The sequence below is a fragment of the Penicillium subrubescens genome (genome assembly GCF_028828155.1).
Source record: "Penicillium subrubescens strain IBT 31985 chromosome Unknown utg000004l_segment0_segment0, whole genome shotgun sequence".
Lineage (NCBI taxonomy): Eukaryota > Fungi > Ascomycota > Eurotiomycetes > Eurotiales > Aspergillaceae > Penicillium > Penicillium subrubescens.
The window spans coordinates 4004779-4032355 of NW_026643154.1; the positions used below are offsets into that span (position 1 = coordinate 4004779).

A 27577-nucleotide genomic window follows, 5' to 3' on the forward strand; every position below is an offset into this window, starting at 1 on the left:
GATAAACAGGGGGATGAACTCTTTATCTGTATCAGTTTAATGCTTATCATAAAGAGCCTCGCTATCTGATAGTGCTTTCTATCTTGCATATTTTCTCCATCTTTCCAGTTTCTTGTGCTGTTCTTTTGAACGTAATCTCCCTCAATCCACTCCCCTCCCCTTGGCGTGAAGCCAGCAATTACTACGTGGGTCTCTCGTCGGGTTTCATCCCCAGATTCACACAGCCGATCCCACTTAGTACTTGCCCCCCGCAATCCAACCACTTTCAATTTGGTAAATCCACTTTTTTGAGTGCGGGGGAAGTCCCTAGGCCGGTAGGACCCCCTAAATCCCTCATGGTGTGACCGGGCACAGAGAGACCATTACGAAGTGTGATTACTACTGTAGCTGCTTGGGTTGGGTGGTTGGGTGACACCACTGACGACATCCTACGAAGAGCGGAACCCCCTAACATCAAAACGGAAGGTGATGATATCCACTCTCGACCTTTGAATGGCCCACTTACGATAAGGACTCCAGACTCGGGCGCAGCCTAGTCTGATTGACCACTGTCTTATCGGACACCCCGTGGTAGAGTTGTTAAGTTGACAGGTTGGCAGGAAACCATCGCAGAAGCCTGCCGGTTCCGTTTACGGTATGAATTGATGCTCTTCGCCACACAGAGATCTAACAACCCGCACCGGGCGCCTGAAGGACGAGTTGTCCGGGTTGCGGGCTGCACAACCGGCTACAAACACCTGAACTCGGTACTAATGGCTCCTTGCGAGTGTACGGGGTCTCAGTTGATCTGTGCTCGTCCAATCCTCGGCCGGATTCCGTATGTGAGTTCGGAATTGTTATTGTTTCATATGTGCGCCCGTAGAAAAGAAAATTCCCTATCAACGCGTGGCCTGATCTAAGATAATTCCCCCGAACGGTAGAAAGTGACCGAATATACCCGTACAACTACAACTTCATAGGGAATAGGGAGATCTACGATGAAGTAAAATCCCAGCGATCCCCGGCCACAACCGCAGCCGCAACGGAAGCGCTATGCTTGTCTCAGTCACGCCACGGAGCCTCATATCCTCAAACAAACACCCCCTTGCCCCCCGGGCTGAACAGTGGCGTTGTTTAAACACAAAGTCTCGCACCAATCCCTATTGTAACCACATCTTCCACTACATGGAGTAAGGAGCCCACCATAGGAAACATGTTAAGGCAAACAAAGTTACTGGGTCCAGAGTTCCAATGCTTAACTTATCGGGCTCGGCCCCGGATCGCTCACCGGGGGCGATTATTACTGCATGTACGGCGCAGCCCTCCTCCAGACTGGAAGATCTAGGCACTCATCGAATAAAACTCGGCTTCTAAGAAGACTACGTAAGATAAGCCGACCGGCTCCCGTCATCCGCGGGAGGCGAAAAGACAACGGGCCGGCGAGTATCAATAAGAGAGTTTCAGACCGAGAACAACGTGGGGATCGGTGGCAAATTGAGCTAATCAAAAGGCTCGTCGGTGACCGGGGTGAAAAGTGTAAATCGGAAAGTTCAGATGGCGGGATGACGACCAGGGAAACGGTTTGCCCCAGCCTCTAGCCTTCAGGGGCTGTGCGAAGAGTGAGACAAGCATATTGCCTCACTTCTCAACACGAACAGTCACTGTATATCGCCCAGAGACTCTTTGGGGTTTATGAAAAAGACAACAAGCCGCTACGGTATGACTGTTGGGATTAAATTGTACTTTGTATGAGAAGCGCTGAAGAAGGGTGGCCTCGAGAATACAGTCATGAACCGTTTATTGCCTTGTACCTTTGACGAACAATTCAATGCATAGAATCTCATTTACAGCAAATCTTGAGCATCCAGGTACACAATACGTCGGCACTCACGCCTACATTATGAAAGTCCACTCCAGAGTAACCTCAGTCCAAAACCTCAACTTGCCGCCACCTTTTGAGCAACAGAAAAGTCCGCAGTACGCAACTTAGCAGCCCCATACGGAATCAGCCTGACCCTCGTCGCATTACCAGTAACAATAGGATTCTGCGGTGGAACAGCCGCAGTTCCACTCGACTGTGCCCAATCAATCAACCATGCATCAACCCATAAAGCCACAGGTACTGCATCGCGTGTCCAGACAGGATTTTGGAGATCCTTATCCGGGTTATGCAGCTGCTCAACTGTCACAGATGTGGGATCAATGGCGTATTGCCAATCTGAAGTTGGATCTAAAACCCATTCGTGGGTTCCTGGCGTGATCTGATCAGTTGGAAGGGGTGCACGATCTGTCCAATTCAGCGGGCTATGGTATGAGGCGTTGGCGTATTTAACATCTAGAGCGTAGAGTAAAGGGCCGTAGTGGATTGCTACTGATCCGTTGCGCGGTTCCGTAATTTGAACTGGAAACTCGAGATTGATCTCGAGTTGAGTTTGTCCCTTTTCGATGGAGACGGTTTGAAGTCCTGCGAAATCTGGTGCAAGAGGCTTTGGCTTTGACCCATTGACAGTGTAGTTATTGTGTCCCGTGCTGTTAGTCCATGACGGGATTCGAACTGAAAAGTTCAAGTCCGTTGCTGAAGTGATCGCATAGACTAATTTCCCAGAGAACGGGTAGTTGGTTTTGCACGAGATGAGAACATTCTTACCATTGACGGTGGTGTGTAAAGTCGTAGGTCCGAGTAGGGCATGGACGATGTGATCTTCCTTTTCACGCACGTACGAGGATGCCACATATTTTGGATATCCCTGGCCGTGATTCACCGTGCAGCAGGGGAAGTTTGGCTCTAAACCAAAGGTGTTTCCATATGATACTACGTTGGCGTACGGTCTTGCCGTCAAATTACGAGACCAAGGCTGGTTTGTCTGTTGAACGTATTGATGTGCCCACCCTATCGAAAGTTAATACATTCGTCATGACGGAGCAAGGTAAACATGACTTACAGTCTGGAGTCAGTGCTGCTGGGAAGGCATTGAAGGCAGCTAGTTCGGCCTTGTCTGCATATTGGTTGATACCATAGAACCGGAAGAGATAGGCCATCGAGAACATCATTTCCGCTGCCATACAGGTTTCCGATCTGGCATATATGTGATTAGTATTAGTATGCTCTCCGATGGTCAGGCCAGCTTACCCACGTTGTGGACTCAAACCACCAAGATGTTCATCTGCAGTGATGCTACCTGCTCTTGTCGATTGATAGAAATACGTCATGTTAACTGCGTTTCCCGTCTGCGCTAGCAATGAGGCATTATGGTTCATTCGATACAGGACAGTCGGATAGCGAAGCCCTTCACACATCAGCTATGATCAAGCAAATTTTGCAATGAATATTGATGAATCATACCTTCAGCCAGATTGACACCATGAGTGAACCCGCTAGTCTTGATATACGGCGTTCCCAATTTAGGAAAAACGCCTTCAACAAAGAATGTCGTCCAGTCACGGGCTCCCAGTCTTCCACCAGCAAACATGAGATCCATGGTCTCCCATATCACATCAGAGTTGTTTCGAGGATGGTTCTCGTAGAGCCACTGTAGGGCCAAAGGGAGCTCGTGTGTTCTGGAGAGTCCGAATCCGTATGGATCAAAGTCATCGTTCTGGGACTTTTGCTGGATAAGGCCGGTGAAATTATTCTTCAACATGGTATTTGCTAGCCGTGTAAAGTTGTGCATTGCAGTTACAATGCGATCTGTCTGGGCTGTATCTGCCTCGGCATATTGCTATCTATGGTGTGAGAATTGAGTTCACACCGGAGCCCCCCCCCCCCCCCCCCCTGTAGCAAGTACGGAGACAGATTACTTACCATCAGAGCGAAGAATAGCAGACTTCGAGCCCAAATTCCTCGCGTCTGACGTGTGGTCTCCGGTCCCAGCCATCCATCGGCCGCCTGATGATCAATCACATAATCCAAAAATTGCCGGGCCTGGTCTTTCAAACGCACTTCATCGAGGGTAAACGCCAGAGGAACAATGTAATTGAACCAGTAAGGCGCAGACTCGTGCAGCTCGCTATATTCATATGTTCCTCCGACCCAGGTTGAGTTCGCAACATAGCGATAGAAGTCAAAGAGGTGGCCAGCGAGCCCATTAGCCTCTAGGACAAGTTGGTCGTGAAGCCAACCAGTAGCTTTGATGGAGCCCAAGGGAAATGTGGAATGTGTGAATGGTGCCAATGCTTGATGGAAAGATGATTAGCGATGCGAGGAAGTTTCAAATAGAAATGCAGGACTCACTGTTAACTGCCTCAGTTGGCTGGATAACCGTTGTTGCCAACACAGAGGCCCATTTTATTACCCTCCAGGCCTTCATTGTATCACAATCTGCTCTTGGTCCGCTTCTTTGGCCAGGAGAACACAGCACGCACTGATATACATGATGTAGTCTTGGCTATTTAAGCATTCCTTGAATCTCATTTTCTTCCCCATACCCCGCATTCAATCCATGCTAAACGAAATTGGTGTTTGTCGACCGAGTCATGTAGCTGGGGCTTCACACGGGAATAGAATCTGTGGAGGAAGTATACGTATGGCGGCAGCGCCACATAGTTCTGCCTCGGGAATTTGCCCGGGTATATGCTGACGATGTGGAATTACCGGAGGAATCTCCGTAGTTATACCAAGTTTCTATGTGCACTAATTCTCGTTGTCTCTGTGGCTGTGGCTTCTTCCTTCTCGGTGCAAGTCTCGTCGGGGGTGAGCCCGGTAATTACCCCGGCCTCCGGGAGAGTACCTCAACTCACCCAGATGTAGCACAGTCAACATCGTTGTATTCCCTTTGCCTTCTCTGACCAAAAGCTCCAGGCCGTAGCATTTTCCTTTGACTTCGGCTCGTGTAGCGTTTGATTGGGTGCGATGCAGATTTTCGAAAACTCACTTTGACTTGCAGTTATGAGCGCGGCCTGGTTGGCGAGCTCGCATCGATCGATTGATAGAAAGACTTTGCTGTGAACAACCTATTCCGATCACCCACAGCGCGCTTTTCATCCTTCGAATGGCAGAAGAGTTCACATCCAGCCCACTCTCGGACCAGGTAAGCAACATCGAGAGTGGCCATCGCGACAGTCACCCCCGAAAGGTAAGATTTCATTTGAACATTCATTAACACCGGTTCTGCTAGAGCTCTCCAGCATCACCATGGACCGCCTGGGCCACAAGATATTCGCGCAAGATAATCGTCTGGAATTCACCAACCAGCTCGCCATGCATGGCCGTTTTAGTCGACGAGCAAGTGAAACAATTATTCCGCCGGGTCTTAGGAAGCTCAAAATTATCTGCGGCGAGATCAATCATGGCGCATTTTCCAACACTCGCCGAGCCGAGCTGGACATCCGATCTTCACGAGGTTCTGCCAGTGCAATTTCTCCTCGTCGCGCTGAAGGAACTCACCGTCGTCGCGCCGCACCACTTGGATGTTCGACAAGCGGTGAAAGAAGCTGGTGAGCTGGTGCGAATCGAGGCATTCAAGTATATCAAGGCCATGCTTCGCCACGATTTGGATTCAGATCCCGCATCTGGGATTATGGCCATGGACTGTTTTCTGGCATTGGGGCTTCATGTTCCAACGTTCTATGTCGTTGCCAAGGGATTCCTGCTTGACTTTCAAAGTGATCTGCAAGGAGCGATATTACTTCTCAAGGGGCTTGATGGTGGGGTATTCCATGTGCCTTTCACATTTCCCATGTTCAGAGACGTGCTGGATTACTTTCGTCACAATAGGTTCCAAGGACTCGGTTCCTAAACCTCAGAATCCGAACTCGATGCTCCTTATCGTCCACCAGAAAAGTGGTTTCAAAATTGGAAATAGAATGTTAGATTGATTAAGACGGCTCTTTGGAGTGGCTGCCCGCTAGGATACATATCATCCCGCGCGTTGCAGCCCCCAGTGTCACATTCGACCAGGGTCAGACGGATGTGGCTGGTGCACGGGCAATAGGAGCTTGACGCCTGAGGAGAGGCCTCTACAGGGTAAACACGGCGTGCTGTAAGAAGGGAACTCGTAATGCAAATGTTCAGGAGAGTTATCGAGCAGCGTTCGTAAAGACTCAATGCTCAGGGCCTGGGGTGAATAGATTTGAAACAACGCTGCTAGTTCCCACTTCCAAAGCACCCCAAGACCAACAAAGCAAGTCGCATTCTGGCGGGTCTCGACGTGCTGTGATCTCACTGTTGTCTCAAACTCCATTCAGGCCCACCCGCGGCTTCGAGGGCAGCCCTTGTCTCAGGCTTCTCGGCCGCTAATGCGGGTGCGGGATGCGCTGAGTTGATACCAGTTGCTGCAATGGAAGCTATCATATCCCTGGTCCTCATGATTTCAAGCCTCAACACTACACAGGGTTTCGGATAGAGAAAGGCAAAGTATTCCAAAATGCCAACGCCCGCGTTTTATATATGGTACAGGGTTATCAGCAACAAATGTGCTTCCTATATGTTACAATGCATCCAAGCAGTCCCAATGGAAAGGCAGATCTAGTGAACTCTCTCGGTCTCCTCCATCAAATCCTCCACCTTAAAGTTCTCCACATCACCCCGTGTAAACATCCGCACCAACTCGCCCTTGCGACCACTCGCCTGGCCACCAAAGTCGTAGAAGCGCTGCACAGAACTAACCAACCAGGTCGCCTCGGCGGTAGAAACGCCCCGATCCGGCATGACCTGGCCATGCATCAGGACCAGACCCTTGTCATCAGCCAAATCCAAGTGATGCGTGACAGTGGTATGCGGTTGCGCGAAAGAACCATGCATCTTGAACGCGCCGAGGTTAGTGAAGATCACAGTCGAGGTGTGGTTGTTGACTGTGTCCTTCGAGGCGGGAACGAAATCGTCCGCGGGTGGGTGGAATGCCCACTGCAAGAAATGGATTTCCGCGGCAGTCTCGGCTGGTGTTCCGTCTGGTGTCTGCATGTCCTGCTCGGCTGCTTGGCGAGGAAGAGGGAGAATGAATTGGGGGTTGTAGCGGGCGGCGTCGGCGATGCGCAGGTAGGTCTCGAGCGGGATTGCGGCACAGATGGAGGTTGAGCTGTTCGCGAATCGGAGACGCCAGAGGGCCTCGATTTCCTTCGCGGGTAGGTCGCGGATCTTCTCGACGTCGAGGTAGGTGCTGAGCGGTTTGATGGGGCTTCCGCTGCCGGAGATCTCCCGGGCGGCTTTCTCGGTGGCTGATGCAGCCTTTGGAGGTGGAGGGGGGTGGAAGGCTGGAGGGGTGCTTTGGAGGGAGGGCGATTTGGGTGTTGCTGTAGGCGCATTTGGTTCTGGGGTGGCCGCGGTGGCTGCTTTACGGCGAAGCTCCTTGATCTTGTCGCTGTAGGCCTCTTTCAAGGCGTCGATAGAGTCGAGACCCTCTCTAGAATGACAGGGTCAGCGCAGTTCAAAATTTTCCTGAGGGACTATCACGTATTGGATCACTTACTGTCTGGCCTTCTCGTCCAACTTACTCCTGTACTTGTCCAAGACATGCTTTGGGTCGTGGTGGGAAGCCAGGAAGCGGACATCGTGGACTTGGGCCCAGCGACGTTGCTGAGGGCGCAAGAGGTGAGACTTGCCACGAAGGACGGATTGGAAGCCTTGGAGTCGCCTTGAAGCCATGATGTGTGCAGATCCACTGTTGTTCTTCAACTGATTCTCGAACACGCAAGACCCGATTCAGACGATAAGAAATTCGGCCTCGGAATAAGTAATCTCCGATTCCCAATCGGGACATCCTGCCCATGACGTATTTACTTCTACTTTGACAGCATAATTTGAATAAATGACAACTGTTTCTTTGTTCTAGCACATACAACTACAATCCAGATTAGAATATACACGAATTGCTGAAGCATTCTGGCAGGGATTCAGGACTGGAATTGCCGGTCGCGTCGTGGCTGCGTTGGCCAGTTCCAACTCATGGGTCTGTTGCAGAATCGCTTCCAGAAGAATGCCTTTATCATAGCATTGAAGCTAAGATTGAGTTAGTCGGAGCTTGCTCATGCACTGAATATCAAATTATGGCCTACGAGGAAACTATGCCGAGATCATTCGTGTTGTTGCATGCAGAGTCCGACGTTTTTCCCGACAAATACGCGTCAATATATACCGAGCGACTTGCATATATTTCGCTGGCTCCAATCATCAACCACACTAGAATTCAGCCCAAGCTCGATTAAATCATACACGAACCATCTTCACGTATCAATCAATCTATATACGAACTACAGCATGACCCCAAGATCTTTTACCCCACACGGTGGTTCCAATTACCCGTCCAGATCGGCTGAACGGACCGAATTCCCGATTGCCCGCGACTCCGCGAGTGCCGCGGCCGGCTAAACTTCGGGCGCTTCAGCGGGCGCTTCTCCGTGCCTGTTTGAGCTGCCGGGGGTTCTGGTGGGCTTGTCCCTCCACAACTCGCCACTAAGACTGCTTGATTTCCTCGTGGGAAGGAGGACTGTGAGCTCGGGATCCCCTCTTTGTTTGGTACACGTTGCTATTCATCGTTCGACGCGAAGCGGGGAGAGTGGTTGATTCCACAATCTGGAGACGCCGCGGTGGTATAAGTATTCCTGCAAGTCCCCTCGGCTGGACATTTATTTGGGAAAGACTTATTGCATGTTCAAGGCTGGGCTGATTTGAACCATCTTGCGTTCTGAATTTCGGGTTCTAGTGTTTGGTTTCTACGGAAAGTATTGAACCAACTCGATCCGGTTGGAACAAAGCATTATTGTGCTTGACAGCTTTACACTTCAGAGTGTCTGTATAGAACAGTCAAATTTGCGACAATATGGCACCAATCGACGTTGAAAAGACCATTGAGGAGCTGACCCTGGGCGAGAAGGTGGCCCTCACAGCTGGTAAGTACCTGTCTCTGCCGCAATGACCATCATGTCTGGTGCTGTACACCCCACTATTCAAAACAAGGCTGATCCTTTCTTCCAGGACGTGATTTCTGGCACACGACACCTATTCCCCGCCTCAACATTCCCTCACTGCGCATGTCCGATGGCCCCAATGGCGTGCGTGGCACTCGCTTCTTCAATGGCATTCCCGCCGCCTGTTTCCCATGCGCGACCGCCCTCGGTGCCACTTGGGACACTGAATTGCTCGCCGAGGTTGGCTCATTGATGGGTGACGAGGCGATAGCAAAGGGCACACACATTATCTTGGGTCCCACGATCAACATTCAGCGTTCGCCTCTTGGTGGACGTGGTTTCGAGTCCTTCTCCGAGGATGGTGTGCTATCCGGTACCCTGGCGGGTCATATGTGCAAGGGTATGCAAGATAAGGGCGTTGCTGCTACGCTAAAGCACTTTGTCTGCAATGACCAGGAGCATGAGCGTATGGCTGTCAACAGTATTGTGACGGAGCGTGCGCTGCGTGAGATTTATCTGCTTCCCTTCCAGCTGGCTATGCGCATTTGTCGGTCGGCCTGTATTATGACTGCATATAATAAGGTTAACGGCACGCATGTCAGTGAGAATAAGCCTATTATTGATGGTATCCTTCGCAAGGAGTGGGGTTGGGAAGGCCTGATTATGAGTGATTGGTGAGTTGAACACGTCGAATCTGGGACTAATGTCAGGCCCTACTCAAGAGGTTCGTTCTAACTGTTTATGCAGGTTCGGCACTTACACCACATCCGACGCGATCAACGCCGGCCTTGATATTGAGATGCCTGGAAAGACCCGCTGGCGAGGCGAGGCCCTTGCCCACGCCGTTTCGTCAAACAAGATCCCCCAGTTCAAGCTCGACGAACGTGTGCGCAATGTTCTGAACTTGGTTAACAGGGTTGACGCTGCGGGCATCCCCGAAGGAGCGGAGGAGAAGTCTCTCAACCGCCCTGAAGATCAAGCTTTGATGCGCCGAGCAGCCGCCGAGTCGGTTGTTCTCTTGAAGAACGAGGGCAATGCTCTCCCTCTGAAGAAGGACGGATCTGTCCTTGTTATTGGCCCCAATGCTAAGATTGCCTCATACTGCGGTGGTGGCTCCGCTTCGCTGGCTCCGTATTACACCGTGAGCCCATTCGATGGAGTCGCCGCCAAGAGCCAGGGTGAGGTCAAGTATATCCAAGGTGTTTACTCTCACAAGGAACTGCCCCTCTTGGGTCCTCTGTTGAAGACCGAGGATGGCAAAACTGGTTTCACCTTCAAGGTGTACAACGAGCCCCAGAGCGCCGGTCAAGATCGCGAGCTTGTCGATGAACTCCACCTCGTCAGCTCTTTGGGCTTCCTGATGGACTATGTCAACCCCAAGATCAAGTCCATGACCTTCTACGTTGACATGGAGGGCTACTTCACCCCCGAGGAGGATGGCCTCTATGACTTTGGCGTGACCGTCGTCGGAACTGGTCGTCTTCTCATCGATGGCGAGGTGGTTGTCGACAACACCAAGAACCAGAAGCAGGGATCTGCCTTCTTCGGCACTGCTACCATTGAAGAGCAAGGTACTAAGGAGCTCAAGGCTGGCCAGACGTACAAGGTTGTCTTCGAGTTTGGCAGCGCTCCCACATCTGACCTGGACACCCGTGGCATCGTCGCCTTTGGACCAGGTGGTTTCCGCTTCGGTGCTACCCGCCGCGTCAGCCAGGACGAACTCATCTCGAATGCTGTCGAACAAGCCAAGTCGGCCGAGCAGGTCATCATCTTCGCCGGTCTGACTAGCGAGTGGGAGACCGAGGGCTATGACCGTGACACCATGGATCTGCCGCCCGGCAGCGACGACCTGATCAGCCGCGTGCTCGAAGTCAACCCGAACGCCGTCGTGGTCATCCAGTCCGGCACACCCGTCACCATGCCCTGGGTCAACGAAGCTCGCGCCCTCGTGCAGGCCTGGTTCGGCGGTAACGAGTGCGGAAACGGCATCGCCGATGTTCTCTACGGAGACGTCAACCCATCCGCCAAGCTGCCCATCACCTTCCCCCGCCGCCTGCAAGACAACCCCTCTTACGTCAACTTCCGCTCCGAGCGCGGCCGTGTTCTCTACGGCGAGGACATCTACGTCGGCTACCGCTTCTTCGAGAAGAGCGACGTGACGCCCGCATTCCCCTTCGGCCACGGTCTGTCATACACAACCTTTACTCGATCAGATCTCCAAATCAGCACTGTACCAGAGGAAGCCAAATATACCGAGGCCGGAGAGCCCATCACCGCCACCGTCACCGTCACCAACACTGGCTCGATTGCCGGTGCCGAGATTGTGCAGTTGTGGGTTGTCCCCCCCAAGACTGATGTCAACCGTCCTCTGCGTGAGTTGAAGGCGTTCAAGAAGGTCTTCCTGCAGCCCGGTGAGTCTAAGACTGTTGAGCTTGTTGTGGAGAAGAAGATTGCAACTAGCTGGTGGGATGAGCAGCGGGAGCAGTGGATTTCCGAGAAGGGTCGCTACAAGGTTTCGGTTACTGGTACTGGTGCGGAGGAGCTGCAGGGTGAATTTGAGGTTGGCAACACCAGATTCTGGCTGGGTCTATAGGTGATGATGTTAATGATCTTGAAACGAGTATCTGCAATTAAATTGCATAGCATAGAATGAATACCCTTGTTTTACAATTTACTGCGTAGGGTTGTCGTATGATAATGATGTGCTGTGTAGACTCCTTCACCATGCATCTTTTCGGGTTGTGTTGTGATGACTTCGTACTTTGCTTTCTATGGCCCCTCTATGGATTTACTCTAATGTCACATTTGTCTAGGCCCATTCATATACCGCACCCTGCCCACTCCCTTTGACGAGCCTAGGAAGAAGAATTTGGCTATCTGCAGCCTGGCTCAAATACACCCCTAACAGAGGACTTATACCAGCTGCCTCGGCAGCATTAACCCACTCTGCCAACGGAACTGTCTCAAATTTCTGCCCAGCATCTGCCTCCATCATCGTTTGTACCTCATTTTGCTCAACCTGAATTTCACCGGACTCATAGACAAACCTCGTTCCCTTGTTTTCCACAGACGTGGCACCGGATTCATGCACAACTTCTATGATTTGTGCCGCCGCCGACTCAACCGGTATGAAATCAAAGACAGCACTCCACGCTTCTGAATCTGGGATCTTCCTAGTACTTTGGCAGTAACGGAGAACATTGCTCATGAGTTCCAGCTTAGGCGCATTAGAGCCTGTCACGCTCGAAGGACGATGTATCCAAACTGGTATGCCTAGTGATTGACTGACACGCTCTAGGTATACCTCGCACACCCACTTGGCTGTTGTATAATCATCCTGGGGAATAGTAGGAGGGGGGAATGAAGCCACAGAACTTTCTCCAAAGGAATCTGTGCATACAAACCGAGTAACACTTGCAGACGATATAAAGTGGAATGGAACACGCCTTGGCAAAGCAAGTTTGACAAGTTCCACCGTTAAGGCCATATTGGTCAATTGAGTGACCGGAAGCTCTTCATGAAGGAGACACCTGCTCTATTGTGAATCACAATATCTGCCGTTTAGAAGATAGAGAATGAATCACTATCTGACAAGCCTAGCTGAGGTGAGCCTAGATTTCCGTTATACACGTACACCTTGGGATGAGCGAAAATAACGGGAAGTTGCGCCAGGGGCTTTCTGACAGCCAGACAATGGATCGTATAAACCCGATCATCGTTCAGAAGCTGTCGTAGAACCTCTTTGCCGATGAAGCCGGTCACCCCTGTAAGGACCACAACTCCAGCTCTAGTGCACCGGTTCGACGTTTCAATATTTAGAAAAGACAGTAGCTCGGAAAGGAGACCTTCAAGCTCTCTATCCCAATTCACTGACAAGGAAGCTTGCTCTGAAGTGATGTTTTGAAGGCGGGATGATATGCCTTGTAGAGTGCTCGCTTCAAAAAGCTGGCACAAGGGCATAGAGACACCAAATTGATCTTTGACATAAGCTTAAAGGTCGACCAAAGAGAGCGAGCTGCCACCAACGTGGAAAAAGTCAGATTGCGAGTTGAGAGAGTCCAGTCTTATTATGTCTTGCGGGATAATATCTTGCCATAGAGTACGCAGGGCTTGCTCCATCGGGGTCAGATCCCTATTGTTTGGTCATCTGAGGAGCAGACTTTGAAATTGAGATTTTGCTGACGGCTAGTCGGGCACCTTTCTGGACGTATTTTGTAGGAAGGCAGGAATAGGGACAAATATCGCAGGTCGTATGTACTGAGGCAGTGGCAAGGTGGCTAGCAAATCTGACAAGAGTCGATATGCAGCTTCATCGACCTCCGCATTAGAGAGAACCGCAAATACAACGAGGAACGATCCACCGTTACTATCCTCAGACCCGGGACGAAGGGACACGATGGCTTGTGAGACGAGTCTTTCAGAGTGTTGGACAATGGTGGACTCGATCTCCTCGACGTTGATACGAATCCCTCCAAGCTTGATTTGATTATCGCCCTTGATGCGTCCTAATAGGACCAAACGTCCATCTTGAGTGAGCCGCCCCCGATCTCTAGTTCGATGTATTTTGGTCCATCCCTGACTCTTGAAGAAGGTACTCGCATATGGATTAGGCAAGAAGCTATCCTTCGTCAATGTAGGATCAAGGTATTCTATTGGTGTCGCGAGTGCCGTGGTCACCCCCTCAGAAGTAAAAGCTCTGTTATAGCGACAGGATCGCCACGTACGGGGTTCGGCGCAATTAATAGAGTTGAAGCATTGCAACGGGAAATCAAAATATGATATATTAATATATCCTACGTATAAGAAGACTGATACAGCACTGTTTCCTTGCCCTGCGGAAATGTCCACGCTTGACTTAATGCTTGTATCTGGTGCAGGTGCGACGAGTGACTCAGTGACATGCCTTTGGGAACCGCGGTCGAGCCACTGGTGTATATAACGATTGCAATCTGAGTGCGCGTTGCTAGATTCGGAGGCAGATTTCCGGATTGTGTAGCAAGATTATTAACATTGAGCGCTTTTGCTGAGGTGCGAAGAAGGACGAAGTCTGCTGTAGTTGTGGAGTCTATTAAAATAACGGGAGGCTTCGATTCGGCATTTATTAAAGATAATCTCTCTATACCGACTTTCTTGTCTAATGGAAGATATACAGCGCTAACCCGCTAAATAGCGAGTATAGAGCAAATCCAACTGATACTAGCCGACTGAAAGACGCTAACGCGAGTGCCAGGAGTAGTAACTCCTTAACCGAGAAGCTCGTTGAAAATTCGAGCGACCCGCTCTTACAATTATAAGTAAGCTAAAGTTCATTAGGTTCTCCCATAGCCACGTAGTCAGGATAGAGCTTTAGTTAGTTAACGTTAGTAAAAACCTGTAGTGTCCCTATCAATTCCCATGGCTCACGGCTAATGTTCCAAATACTTTTGCTGTGTCACTGCACTCAATCCAATCTCGTTCAGGAAATCTTCTTGCCATCCCTTGACACTGCCATCCACATGTATAGTGGATTGGCGTGGATAGCTAAAATTACCGTAACTTACTTTGATTAAAATACGATTGTTGTCTTGTAACTGTATTTGCGATCCAGGGAAACTAGGATTTGCCTAATTTTGCCATAGAAAGGCAAACAAGTCAAACAGCCAGAGCTGGATTGTGCCACGAAAACCTGGCGAGCTGTCACTCCCTTCCTGCACACCCATATCCAGTGAGCGTCTTCAGGGGGCCGACGCGGCACCAGACCTGCAGACTCATGAACCCGTTTATTATAATACTCAGCCTGTTAGCCACAGTTCTCTATATCTGACGCTCTGTAATACACTTGGTGGAAGCTAACACAGAACTAGGTTAATTGACTCCTCAGTGTCGGGACTTTGAAACTTGAGTACACACACTACATAATGTCGACGGAGACTCAAAAACTTTGCGTGACTCTCAACCTGTTTTGAACCTCCGATGGTGCAGGTTGAAAAAGAAAATAATATGTTGTCTAAGAATCCACCGTGCGACTCATGTCGCCAACGTCGGGTACGCTGCGACGGACTTTTACCTTGCGACTCCTGCCAGCGGAGCCGGCTTGCTTGCAGACGCGAATACGTCCGGAAACAGCGCGGTCCGAAATATGGGAGTGGAAAGAGGATAGAAGCACTAAGGGCTGCTCAATTACGCTTCAATCAAGATGAGAATAGCGCTGGCCAACCAGAGGAAGATTTTCTATCTCCAGGAAATTTGCCACAGTTAATGAGACGCTGTGTCGACGTCTTCTTACATCAGATGTACCCGATCATGCCTCTTATCAGACCATCTACTCTAGTCGAATGGCTAAATCGACCGACGGAACCACATGAGCAAACTATGTTATTTGCTCTATGCGCACTGGTTACCGCGTTTATGTGTGGTCGCAGCGAATCCATTATCGGGTGCGGAGAATGGGCAATGGTCGCGCGGAGGTTCATAGAAAAGAGCCACTCCGTGCGGTCGGAATATAACTTCATAGAGGATAGCACTCCTTTAACGCTTCTCGCATCATTCTTTGTCGCAGTTACGCACTTTGAATTGCATGATGCTCGGCAAAGTTGGTTTTACCTCCGCGAAGCTATAACCCTGGCGCAGGTGCTGGGCTTGCATACGAACGACTTCTACCGGGACATGGATTATGTCAGCGCCCTGTACTGCCGTCGAATCTACAACATTCTGTTCGTCACGGAGAGATCTTTAGCGGTAGCAAGACATAAACCGGTCCTTCTACCTCGCCCGTTACTTCTTCCTGCTCCCGGGCCGAACGATCAGGTAGAGGGTCTGGAAGAACAGCCGGAAATTGACCTCGGATTTCGCCTGCTTGTTCACGTTTATTCGCAGATCGATGTCAACTTTTTGGACTTCTGGAGCGAAACGGGGGCAATCGGCTCTACCCATTCGACATGGGACCCTTTTTGCTCAGAATTGCTCCCGGACTGCGGCGCGATACCTGACACACAGAAAGCTGATATTCTTGTGACACAGCACTGGCTTGACCTGATGCTATGGAGAGCGGCCCTTCAGCAGGGGTTACTTACTAATAAGGCTGGATCACGGTCTAGGACGTTTTCATATCCAGAGGAAATTGCGCTATCCTTGCTACAGACATTAACATCAATTTCTAAAGAGTCAGTGGAGGTACATGGACTGGGCATTGTGCGTCTTACGACCTATTCCTACATTGGCTTGAGCTAACCAAACGTACCAGTTCGAAAAAATATACGACGTAGGCAATACCCTGGCCGACGTTATTTATTGTTCAACAAGTTTGACTGGCTGGACAAGGACAATGATGCAGAACTTGGACCGACTCGGTTCAATTCAAAAACACCTGTCTCTGTGTCCCAACGCTCTCGGTAAATTTGCTCTGTCTTTAGGGGGACGATGGGCCGAGTTTTCTATTTGTTTTGGCAGCCCTTCTACCATGCTGCATAAGTTTTATGCTATAGACGAAGATGTGGAAGGGGACCAACGTGTTGCATACACCCGGGAATGAAATCTTTGTTGTCATGTGTACATAATTTTAAACCCTCAGGTCTTCTTAATCTCAGATTATGTAAATAGCTTCCTGAGAGGCGCCTGATCCCGAAATTCTCACTCGGTGACAACGGTTGACTGGAAGATATTCACCTCGGTTGAGGCAAACTTGCGAGCGGACACCTGTTTTTCAAAAAGAATGTCTAGCTCTGCATACGTTCTCCCCTTTGGCTCTGGTAGTCGGAAGAATACCCAGACAATGCAGCAAAAACAAATGCCAGCCCAGAAGAAAGCGGACTTGGCTCCCCAATTCCACGCCGTCGAGGTAAGCTGATAATTTACCAAGACATTAACCACGATATTTGCAACGTTGTAAAGGTTCCGAGCCAAAACCACAGACTTCGCGCGCAGTCGTGTCGACGGCAGCTCTGATACGAGGGAGTAACAGACAGGTCCCACCATGAGGTCATACGTGAATGTGAAGACGGAAAGTAATGCCCCAATGGCCCAATTCGTGGTAGTACCATGGGGTGCCAGTGAAACGAAGCCGATGATTAGAAGGAGCACAAAAAGGGCAAGATTCCCGTACAGGTAAAGGGTTCGTCGGCCTGCGTGTGCCATGAGAAACCACGAGAGGACCGTTCCAGATACACCTAGGCCATACTGGATCAGGGACATGTTGAACGAAGAGCTGGCGGGGAGTCCTGCTGCAATATAAAACACAGTCGAATAGCCCATAAGTTGTGATCCACAGATCACTTGGATCAGCCACACCACACACACAATTTCTGTACGCCGCAGGTTCGACCGCCTGAAACATTCCCGGTAAGAAGTGCCCGCTGAGGCTTCTTTTTCGAGGTTATCAGTGTACTGGATCATTGCCAAAGTCTCATCCACTATGTCGTGTGACTGACTCATGAGATGCACAAGGCTTTGACGTGCTTCCTCTTGTCGGCCGTGGCGGACAAGCCACCAGGGGGACTCCGGAGCCAACAGACACATGATCATCAAAGGAATAGGCCAGGCCCATTGCACAGCAAATGGGATTCGGTATGCCCACTGGTCTGGCCTATCAAGCACACCTCTCAGCACACCAGAAACAATAAATTGGCCGATGACCCAGCAAAGGTTGACATAGGTGGTCAAGTATCCCCGGAGAGCGACAGGACAGACCTCGGAGGCGTACGCAACAGTGATGGTTTGAAAGGCGCCCCAAGGAATGCCGCACAGAATCTCCCCAGCCAGAAGCATTTCCACATTTTGCGCGAAAAATAGAACAAAGATAAACGCAGTGACCAGGCAAAGTGCTCCGAAGATCGTCCAACGGTAACCGAATCGGTCCTGGAAGATGCCTGTCAAGAAGAGGCCTATAATTTCACCCACGACCGCTCCGTTGGAAAGAGCTGATTTCCAAGGTGCGGAGATAACGTAGGTGCCATCCGCCTGGAGTTGGCCATATTTGCGATTGAACTGTGGAAGTGCGTAGAAATTGGACAATAACATGACCGCATATCCTTCCATGATCACCGCCGTGGACAATCCTACCGACCAGACGACTGCCATGGGATAGAAGCGGATAGCCTCACGAAAGCCCATATGACGTTCTGATTGGACAGCATGACCAGCGCCATCGTTGACCGTCGCATTCTGATCACGCTTAGATTCAATGTGGGAGATTTCCGAATCTTTCTCCATATCTGAGTGTTTCAACATAGGTTTAGAGTTAAAATGGAGGAATAGGTGTGGTGAGGAATCTAAGCGCCCAGGATGAGAATCAACTATATATCCATAATCTGTATGTTCCGCGCCGCCTCCAAGTCCAGGTGGAGTCGACCCCAGGATTGGACTTTTGACTTAGATCGGCGGAGAGGGTGAAGGAGCGTCAGTCGAATCGGCAAAGCTAATGCAGATGAGAAAACAAAATTATGGACGTGAGTAGCCAGGATGAAGTTTGCACGAAACCTTCGCCTAAATTCTCGGAGAAATACCGCAGAAACTATTGACAGATCGGCTAAAGCGAAACCCGGATCCAACCCAAAAGGCTGAGCCAATCGCAGAATTACTCGCAGAATTACTCGCAGATTTACTCGCAGATTTACTCGCAGATTTACTCGCAGATTTACTCGCAGATTTACTCGCAGATTTACTCGCAGATTTACTCGCAGAATTACTCGCAGAATTACTCGCAGATTTACTCGCAGATTTACTCGCAGATTTACTCGCAGATTTACTCGCAGATTTACTCGCAGATTTACTCGCAGATTTACTCGCAGATTTACTCGCAGATTTACTCGCAGATTTACTCGCAGATTTACTCGCAGATTTACTCGCAGATTTACTCGCAGATTTACTCGCAGAATTGCTCGCATGATTACTCACATAATTACTTGCAGAATTACTCGCAGAAATCTCTTGCAGGATTTTAGAGTCGCTCGGAATTTTATCAGGAATGTGTAGCAAGTTATAAGTATCGGTGGAAAGAGTTTCCAACAAGCCGCATGCCGAATCCGTCGTAATCTGTCGAACCATGACGTTCCCAATTCATCCTGTCGCCAACTCTCAGGCTGTCCTTCCTGGCTCGAAGTATCGCTTTACCGTGCTAACCGATCGCTTGATTCGATACGAGTGGGCTTCTGATGGCTGTTTCGAGGATCGAGCGTCTACCTTCGCCATTAACCGGCACTTTCCGACACCCCAATTCCTCGTTATCGACAACGATGATGGTCTCGAGATCATCACCGACCATTTCCACCTATGTTACGATAAGCAAAGATTCTCCCCTGCTGGACTGAACGCCCATTTAAGCTTTCAACACACCAACTGGGGGGCTCCATGGCGGTACGGACTCGATGAGAAGCTCAACTTGGGCGGCTCGCTCAACTTGGGAGGCACAGCTCGGACCCTTGATCTCTGCAACGGCCGTTGCGATATGGGAGAAGGAGTGATTTCCAAAGCAGGGTACGCGGCCCTAGACGATTCAACGTCCATGCTCTTCGACGGCGACTTCGTGGTGGGCCGAAAACCCGGGGATCGTATCGATGGATACCTTTTCTGCTACGGTCATGACTACAAAGCTGCGATCAAGGCATTCTACTCCGTGTCCGGCAAGCAGCCCGTATTACCCCGCTACGCTCTAGGCAACTGGTGGAGTCGATACTATCCCTATCATCAGGACGGGTATATTCAGCTCATGGATGACTTCCGTGCACGCGATATTCCCCTGTCAGTTGCTGTGGTCGACATGGACTGGCATCTGGTAAAAGACCCTTCTGTACCTCATGCCGGATGGACCGGCTATACCTGGGATAGGAAGCTCTTCCCAAATCCGGAGCAATTCCGACGTGATTTGCATGAGAGACACCTGAAGATCACCCTTAATGATCATCCTCACAATGGAATTCATTCCCATGAAGATGCATACGAGGAGATGGCCGAAGCTCTGGATCACGACACCAGTGAAAAGAGGCCAATTATGTTCGATCCCTCTAACCGCAAGTTCATGAAAGCGTACCTGGAGATCTTGCATCGTAATCTGGAGAAGACCGCATGCGATTTCTGGTGGATCGACTGGCAGCAAGGGCCGTACTCTAAGGTTCCTGGCCTCGATCCTCTTTGGCTTCTGAACCATTTCCACTATCTCGATCATGGACGAGACGGCAACACCACTCCTCTTATCTTTTCCCGGTACGCTGGGCCTGGAAGCCAACGATATCCAATAGGATTCTCAGGCGACACAGTCGTCACCTGGGACTCGTTGGCTTTCCAACCGGAGTTCACCGCCACAGCGTCGAATATAGGTTATGGATGGTGGAGCCATGATATTGGTGGCCATATCTTTGGTGTTAGAGACGACGAACTCGTTGCTCGTTGGGTTCAGCTCGGTGTCTTTTCGCCCATTTTCCGTCTGCACTCGTCTGATTCGAAGTGGAATTCTAAAGAGCCGTGGATGTATCGCTCGGAGTACTGCGAGGTCATGTCCAACTTTATGAAGTTGCGACATCGACTGGTGCCATTCCTGTATACGTGCAACGTCGTCGGTTCAGTCGAGTATGAGCCTTTAGTGCAGCCGATGTACTGGATGTATCCGGAATCTGACCAGGCGTACGCGTTTCCCAATCAGTATATCTTTGGATCGAAACTCCTGATTGCTCCTATTGTCGAGCCTCGTGACAAGACGACAAACTTGGGGGCTGTCAAAGCCTGGCTGCCACCCGGTTCTCGGTTCACTGACATATTTACTGGTCAATCGTATGACGCAGACCGAGAGATCACATTCTACCGAACATTGGAGGAATACCCGGTTCTGGCCCGTGAAGGAACCATTATTCCTATGGATGCGAGCCCAGCTCCAGGAAACGGTTGTTTGAATGTGGACGCGTTCGAGTTTGTCGTTGTAATCGGCAATGATGCCGAAGCCACCATTTTGGAAGATGCTGGAGACGAGGCACCCAATTCGACGTCTGGCAAAGGGCAACGGAAATATGTTGTCCAATTCAACCAAGCAGAAGGGAAGCTGACCGCACATTCGGTCGACCGACCCTCGAAATTCCGATTTCTGTCATTGACATCTGTTCCTGATGACTTAAAAATTTACTGTGACGGCATCGAGCAGACGGACGAGATTAAAGTGGCCATTGAAGAGGACTGCCAGGCCCCTGGTCTGGTCATTGACTGCTCGTTCTCCCAAGTTGGTCACTGTATCACTATTGAACTCGGTCCTGACCCTCAACTCAGCGTGATGAATCCGATGCACCGTCTCGAGACTCTGATAATGGACTATCAATGTGAGTTCGAGGTTAAGGACCAGTTGTGGAAAGTCGTGACAGACCACATGAAACCTGTTAACGCTGTGATTGGGACATTGCTATCGCTTGGGTACGATCTCTCTATCGTGGGTCCTGTGTCTGAGCAGCTGTTGGCAGATAGTCGGCTATGTTTGCCTTTTGTTAGGCGGACGCTGGCTGAAGGATCAGCCACGCGAGTCTGAAAAAATTGTGGGGGTTTGACGTTTGACTAAAAAGTCTAATTCGTAGTGCACCTCTCGTCCACACTGTAATGCGTATATTTTCTACGACGGGGTAGACTTGACGAGTAACCATCATTTGGAGGAAAATGCCGCAAGTGACGGCCCCATGTGCAAAAAATTTATTAGTCGACTGTTTAAATCTTTTGTTTACAAGGTCCTTCTAGACGAGGCACAAGTATACGAGATAATACAACGGCTATTTTCATGCGGTTATTATAAACAGTATTAGATTACTTCCAATCACGTAGTCAGGGGCAGTCTGACGACATAGGTACGATGCAGATGATCTCCAAAACAAATTCAAGGAAAAGACATAAGTGGGGACCAACGCCGGAAGCCTATCTTCAGTCACACCCGGATTCATCGACATGGGCAAGGTGGTACAGTACAATTAGACTTGAAGTCTGAGGTAAATGGTGGTATTCATCCCGAAGAACAAGGCAGCGATGTCGGGTCTTAAACTGATTAGACTTTTTCGACCAGCTTTTGGACTTCAGGGCGCGACGGATGCTTAACTTCATGGCTCGAAGAGCAAATTTGTCCCTTAGAAAAACAGTATCTCGTCCAGGTTGGAGTAGGCTTCTCAATTATATATTCACACAAAGCCTCAAGCACGACTTGAGTGATACTACGGAATCGTCCGCATTTAACTGTCGGTATTTTGACGCTGCTAAAGATCTTGGAAGAGATTCTCGAGATGATGCTTATGTTGCGAGCAGTGGTCATTGCAATCTCAGTTATAGATAATTCGCCACTGTGGTCCAAGTCATAGATAAGCTCGTGCTTGGAAGGAGCTGGGTTTGGAGTCATCTCTAGTTGGAATACCTGTGATCAATTGGTACAGTGACTACGCACAAGTCCCAACACGCTTCGACACACGCAACTTACAGAGGCACTTCGGAAGAAATTCCAACAGAGACTAGTGTCTCTTGGCGCAAATGGCAGGAGAGTTAATCGAAGAGTGGAGGTGGTTGCACCCGTTTCGGGACGTACTGTATCCACTGCACCCTCAGTGAGCTCGCACTGGGCAGCAGTCCTCGCCAGGCTGTTGGGACAATGGATTCATACCTTCTCGTGGTGTCCGGTGTTAATCTCAGTTGGGGAGACCAAAGTGAATCCGCTGTGGTTGTGCTGTCCGGCCCAGTGCGGTTGGCACGGGGCACGACCGCACAAACACGCCAAAATCAGGGGAAAACGGATATGAAAAACCATCCGACTTCTTTCTACCCGACTCGGACGTGGGCCCGGAAGCTGGACTTGTAATACCAGTGAAAGTGGTGTCGCCCTAAAAAGGAGACAGGACACCCCCGAGCTTGCATACGGTCTGGGATCGCATCGTGCGAGATGCGGCGAGGCGGTAGTGAGCCGGTGACACAGGCGGTCAAGCTAACATCGGACAGACCTCGTTCAAGGCCCAGAGACCTCGTTAAGTCTCAGAGATGTCGTTCGTTGGAGACCTCGTTAAGGCCTAGCCACGGGTAACCTCCCGGCCGGCCGTTCCTTGAAACACGGGCACCACCGAGACACGGGCATCCTCTTGGGAGACACACGGGGACTCTGGAAAATGCTGGTATTTGACTGGTGGCAACCGGCGGAACTCGTTAAGGCTTTGCCACGGGCAATCCGTCGTCACTGTTCGTACATCGGGGACCAAGCTTGGTTAGTGGAGAGCAACTGCCGAATGGAGCGTATGAAGGACTCTCTGCGAGACACGGTCGGCCTGACGGAGGGAGACCCCCTCAGGTAACGCGAAAGGAGAGTGGAAGCTCTCGCGGGGCGTGGTGTACTATGGCAGCCACTGCAACAGGGTCGGGGCCTGTCAAGAGACTGTCTGTATAGCCCGAGAGGACGGATGCGCGTGAGGAGGGATGCGCGTGTCGGTGTACAAAGAGCCGGGAGTCAGCTACCTCACTCGCACTGAGGGCCTGAGACCGACCTTGGTTGGTTGAAGCGGTGTCGTCCTAGTTGGCCTGCCCGTGATGTATGCTTAAGGAGCAAACTGAGAGACACCTAGGGTGAGAGGCGTGGTGAACCTCAAAAGACCGGAAGCCTCCATTGCTGGGCAGAAAACTGGGGTAGTGGTCTATTCAACTAGGCCTGTCGAAGCTAGTTAATGTCTTTTGGCCGCCCACTTCTCACGAGAGAGGGAGCGCTCATTCGTCGGAACATCTATGCTCAATGGGAGCAAGAATGGAAATCGTCCACCAAAGGTGGACCCTTGCGAAAGGTCGATAACACACTACCAGCTAGCTACACGAGGAGGTTATACGGGAACCTACCAAGAAATCGCGCATAGCTCCTAACGCAGCTACGCACAGGCCACAACTGGCTAGCCAGCTACCGCAAGAAGGTTGGCTACAGTGACGATGACCTGTGTGTATGCGGGGCGCAAGAAACAGTCACCCATGTGTTGGTGGACTGTCCGGATTTGAGGGAACTACGAAGGGAGCCACGTAGGAAAGTGAGAGAGGCATTTACTAGCGTGCAGAGCCTGCTGGGAGGCTCAAAACAAGGTGAGAGAGGTAAACCAGACACCGTCTCGCAAGCCAAAACGGTCAACGCCGTGCTGGAATTCGCCGAGGCGTCACAAAGGTTTTGCAGTCGCGCGCCACGAGGGCAGCCTAACAATGGGGACGGCAATCAGGCCACGGCAGGCCACGACGAGGCTCTAAGTTCGTTTTCAGGAAGTGGAACACCGTACGTGTACGTACACGGAGGTATATATAGTTGTTGTATCCTGCATATCGTTCGCGAAGTTGGATCCCAGATTAGGTGATGTATAGATGTTATCAGGCTTCCACCACCACTCTAGGCAGAAGGCCGCTACTGTGACTACAAATAGCTGCGCCTACTCGAATAATTAGAGAATCATCACACTTGTACCTCAATTCAGGGTCTCAACTCGCGAGCGGTCAGGGAAAATGATATCACACACACACACCCTGTATCAGGACGTGTCCACATAGCCAGAGTAACAGGGCTGTTAATCACCCATCATTCCTTCCTCCATTTAAATCTCTCGGTACAGCTGTACCGCATTCCACAGACCATATCTTGTTTAATATCAGTGACAACACCAAATTCATTTTCATAAATCCATCTGGCGGAAATGCAGCCGTCTTTTGGGTTTATCGCTGTTGGTTGTCTTTAAATAACGGGCAGGCATTTACTCCGAGGTCAGACCAATTGAACCCCAGGCTGTGTCCAATCACGCGTCGCGTCTGACCGCACGGGTACCCAGCTTTATGTAGGGGTTCAACTTAAAGTTGAAACTCTACATAATTATTATCTAAATACCTAAAGGTAACTAAGCATAAAAACCCATCAGGACCCAAAATTAGTCAGAATTTTTTTGGGTCCGTGTGAGCTGGAACCCGAGTTCTACTCAGTGAGCAAAAGCGGCGAGGGGCTGAACACTAAAACGGAAAGGGAGAGCCCAGACGTGGCATAGGAACTCCGGTACTTAGGGAATTCATTGATCAAAATTGTTTTACAGCACTTTCCAGGTCAGAAAACAAAACTTATCTAGTCAATTGCTCGATTTAGAATGTAGACCATTACAAAATATTCGCAATCCAGTTGTTAGATAGGGGTCACTTTGGAGGTAGTTACAAAGTACTGTGCGAGGTATCCAGGGACCCGAGATATAGCATGTACAAACATGTGATGGTTGATATTGCTTGTGAAATAAACCTCGGAATTTAGTTTGAATCTCTCAATAAATATATACAAATTCATCATTCTGCCGATCGGTGAGATCGTCGGCGACATGTGCACCCGCATGAGCAACGTGCTGCCCAGTCTCAGACTCTTCAGGAGTCTCGTCAATGCCATGGAAGTGGGTCTGCATGGAGTGATCAATGACCTGGGCACTCTTGCCATTGCGCACTCGGCGGCGGGCTTGTTGCTTGTTGAGGTACCACAGGTTGGCCCACTGTAGAAGCACAACGGCAGCCATGGCGCTAAAGATGGCCAGACAGGCACGCAGACCAGGATGATACTCGGGCGCGTCTTTCGAGGCGAAGAGTAGGGGTCCCACAATGTTGCCGGCGGAGGAGGCGGCATTGTAAAGACTCATCGCGACCGACTTCTTGGTACTTCCGGCGGTGTTGCCGACAATCCAGGTGACTACCAGAGGGTTGCCTCCGAAAAGGAAAGCCAGAAGATAGTATCCGGCCAGCAAGGCGCCCTGTGCGGAATTGTTGCGGGGGACGGCGTAGAGAATGGCCAGGCCAGCGATCACGGGAAGCATGAACAATGCAAGAATGGCTCCTTTCAAGCGGGCAGTCTGGGCAAGATAACTAGCGAGCAGGATCATGATCGTCTGCAGCGCACCAAAAGGCATGGTGAGTAGACTAGTAGTGTACTTGTCGTAGCCCAGGCCACCAAGGATCAAAGGCCCGAAAATGTTAGTGACACTGGCACCGATGTTCAGGAGCATAGCCATGCCGATCCACAGATAGGTCTTTGGCTCGAGCGCAGCCTCTAACACGTGGCTGAACTTGAACTCGGTATTTCCTGTACCCGTCTGGTTGGCTCGTAGTCGCTCCATCGCCTGTGCCTTCTCTTCTTCGGTAAGGAACCGAGCGGTGGTCACGTCATTGTCCAGACGCCAGTACACGATCGGAGCTGAAACGATGGTCACCAATCCTACGAAGAGGAAGATGCTATGCTACTGTCAGCTGGAAAGAACTCATCCCTATGGTTGACAGGACCAACTTACATTTGCCATGATTTCAAGAGGTCCGACTTGATGTGTGCAAGACCGTAGGACAGAGCAGCCGCCACAATGGTTGCAATTCCATTGGTACCATACCAAGCAGCAACGCGAATCGGCTGCTCAGCGCGACGGTACCACTGACTCGTAATCACTCCAAACAGCGGCAAGCATCCTGCCTCAAACAAGCCCAGGAAGAACCGCGCTGCCATCAACTCGTTGAAGTTGTGACAAGCGGCCATGCACGCCTGAGCAATACCCCATCCCAAGCATAGGCAGGGCATCAGGATTTTGTGTGGCACCTTCACAATCAAGTAAGACGAGAACGGCTGCCACGCCAGCTGGGCGATGGGAGCGATGGAACCGATCAAGGAGTACTCATTGCCGGTCAAGTGCGTGTCTGTCCGCAGACCAAAGGTCGCACCATATCCGAGGACGCTCTTATCAAGGATTTGCAGGAAGTAGACCCAGATCAGCACGACAAGAATCGTGCGGTCGGTCTTGCGGCAGATCCGCTTGTTATCCTCCTCCGTCAATGGTACATGTGGAATATCGACCTCGAGGCTTGGATCCGCCTTGGCCGGTTGAGAGCCCTCGTCGTGAATAGCAGCTGGTTTGGCCATGGCGAGGATATTGTTGAGAGGAACACGGTGAAAGACCCGACCGAACTTTCGACTCCCGATGGATATTTATCTCTTTGGCCACCCCCACGCATTATGAGCCCATTACAATCAGGGTTCACCAGTGGGGGCATCACTTCCCCGCGTTCCCCCACGTCTCCGCTTCTGGTTTCGTAACCAAAGGAAGCAGGCCATCATGTTGATAGTTCCGGTGGCGCCGGATACCGAGGTTCTCATTGGCAGTCATTCCCGGAATCATCGCACAGGTGGACGAGCTGGACCAATCCGAAGGGAGGCTTGAACGCACTTGGCAGGCTTTGCTTTGCTCGGTGTGAACTTACCGACTCCAGGGAGGTCCTGGACTCCTGTAAGAAGGTGTGGGGGGAGGATAAGTAAAGTGATTACTCCGTGTTTTCTCCGTGATGTTAACCACTCGGGAGTCGGGCGGCATCTTCCAAAGTTCCAAACCCCGTTCACCTTGTTCACCGCTTCTCGTGACTTTTTTCTCTTCCCGAGGTCAACCGGAGCAGCGGATCCCCAGAATCGATCCCGTGATGGTGATCCACTGTTCTCGTCTGTTGATACGGGGTAGACACCACGAGCTCAGCTAGAACTCATGGCACAGCCGAATCATCAACCTCCATACCCTCGACGGGGCCCACTAGGATGAATCCCATCCCACCCTCGTCATCGATGCCGCGTTTTCATTAGCACGCAGCCTGCATGGCGTCTCGCGCGCCCCCCAAACATCTGGGGTTATCTCTCGATGTGTCTTACCACGCCCCCACGCCTAGAGAAGAAGCAATTCTGCGCAAGACGTCGATTATCGGCCATTTTGTCGGCAAATGACCCCCATGGCCAGTCAGATATGGCATTGTCTTAACGCTTAAAGCCAAAGTACGA

At 50.6% G+C, this 27577-nt stretch overlaps 11 protein-coding genes across 11 annotated transcripts; 5 read left to right on the forward strand and 6 right to left on the reverse strand.

Moving 5' to 3' along the window:
* Positions 1-1916: 1916 nt before the first annotated feature.
* N7473_006491 (uncharacterized protein) lies at positions 1917-4286 on the reverse strand (the record flags this gene model as incomplete). The annotated part of the gene is made up of 6 exons (XM_057152431.1): positions 1917-2869; positions 2922-3055; positions 3110-3266; positions 3323-3698; positions 3782-4152; positions 4211-4286. The coding sequence occupies 6 exons, from the start codon at positions 4284-4286 to the stop codon at positions 1917-1919; spliced, it is 2067 nt and encodes a 688-aa protein (XP_057010236.1).
* Positions 4287-5264: 978 nt separating this feature from the next.
* N7473_006492 (uncharacterized protein) lies at positions 5265-5714 on the forward strand (the record flags this gene model as incomplete). The annotated part of the gene is made up of 1 exon (XM_057152432.1): positions 5265-5714. The coding sequence occupies one exon, from the start codon at positions 5265-5267 to the stop codon at positions 5712-5714; it is 450 nt and encodes a 149-aa protein (XP_057010237.1).
* A 579-nt stretch (positions 5715-6293) lies between these two features.
* Positions 6294-7584, reverse strand: N7473_006493 (ATP11 family protein). Its single transcript, XM_057152433.1, has 2 exons — positions 7383-7584; positions 6294-7316 (listed from the first exon to the last, which is right to left on the reverse strand). Exons 1-2 carry the CDS (start codon positions 7556-7558, stop codon positions 6443-6445), a joined length of 1050 nt encoding a protein of 349 aa, XP_057010238.1. The 5' UTR covers positions 7559-7584; the 3' UTR covers positions 6294-6442.
* A 1148-nt stretch (positions 7585-8732) lies between these two features.
* On the forward strand, positions 8733-11413 carry N7473_006494 (beta-glucosidase; the record flags this gene model as incomplete). The annotated part of the gene is made up of 3 exons (XM_057152434.1): positions 8733-8802; positions 8888-9494; positions 9568-11413. 3 exons carry the CDS (start codon positions 8733-8735, stop codon positions 11411-11413), a joined length of 2523 nt encoding a protein of 840 aa, XP_057010239.1.
* Positions 11414-11629: 216 nt separating this feature from the next.
* Positions 11630-12307, reverse strand: N7473_006495 (Polyketide synthase-nonribosomal peptide synthetase; the record flags this gene model as incomplete). Its single annotated transcript, XM_057152435.1, has 1 exon — positions 11630-12307. One exon carries the CDS (start codon positions 12305-12307, stop codon positions 11630-11632), a length of 678 nt encoding a protein of 225 aa, XP_057010240.1.
* Positions 12308-12381: 74 nt separating this feature from the next.
* On the reverse strand, positions 12382-12939 carry N7473_006496 (Polyketide synthase-nonribosomal peptide synthetase; the record flags this gene model as incomplete). The annotated part of the gene is made up of 2 exons (XM_057152436.1): positions 12382-12809; positions 12843-12939. 2 exons carry the CDS (start codon positions 12937-12939, stop codon positions 12382-12384), a joined length of 525 nt encoding a protein of 174 aa, XP_057010241.1.
* A 2151-nt stretch (positions 12940-15090) lies between these two features.
* N7473_006497 (fungal specific transcription factor domain-containing protein) lies at positions 15091-16029 on the forward strand (the record flags this gene model as incomplete). The annotated part of the gene is made up of 1 exon (XM_057152437.1): positions 15091-16029. One exon carries the CDS (start codon positions 15091-15093, stop codon positions 16027-16029), a length of 939 nt encoding a protein of 312 aa, XP_057010242.1.
* Positions 16030-16428: 399 nt separating this feature from the next.
* Positions 16429-18006, reverse strand: N7473_006498 (uncharacterized protein; the record flags this gene model as incomplete). Its single annotated transcript, XM_057152438.1, has 1 exon — positions 16429-18006. The coding sequence occupies one exon, from the start codon at positions 18004-18006 to the stop codon at positions 16429-16431; it is 1578 nt and encodes a 525-aa protein (XP_057010243.1).
* A 230-nt stretch (positions 18007-18236) lies between these two features.
* N7473_006499 (uncharacterized protein) lies at positions 18237-18737 on the forward strand (the record flags this gene model as incomplete). The annotated part of the gene is made up of 2 exons (XM_057152439.1): positions 18237-18242; positions 18369-18737. The coding sequence occupies 2 exons, from the start codon at positions 18237-18239 to the stop codon at positions 18735-18737; spliced, it is 375 nt and encodes a 124-aa protein (XP_057010244.1).
* A 101-nt stretch (positions 18738-18838) lies between these two features.
* Positions 18839-21298, forward strand: N7473_006500 (glycoside hydrolase family 31 protein; the record flags this gene model as incomplete). Its single annotated transcript, XM_057152440.1, has 1 exon — positions 18839-21298. The coding sequence occupies one exon, from the start codon at positions 18839-18841 to the stop codon at positions 21296-21298; it is 2460 nt and encodes an 819-aa protein (XP_057010245.1).
* Positions 21299-25052: 3754 nt separating this feature from the next.
* N7473_006501 (putative MFS transporter) lies at positions 25053-26677 on the reverse strand (the record flags this gene model as incomplete). The annotated part of the gene is made up of 2 exons (XM_057152441.1): positions 25053-26004; positions 26061-26677. 2 exons carry the CDS (start codon positions 26675-26677, stop codon positions 25053-25055), a joined length of 1569 nt encoding a protein of 522 aa, XP_057010246.1.
* Positions 26678-27577: the final 900 nt, after the last annotated feature.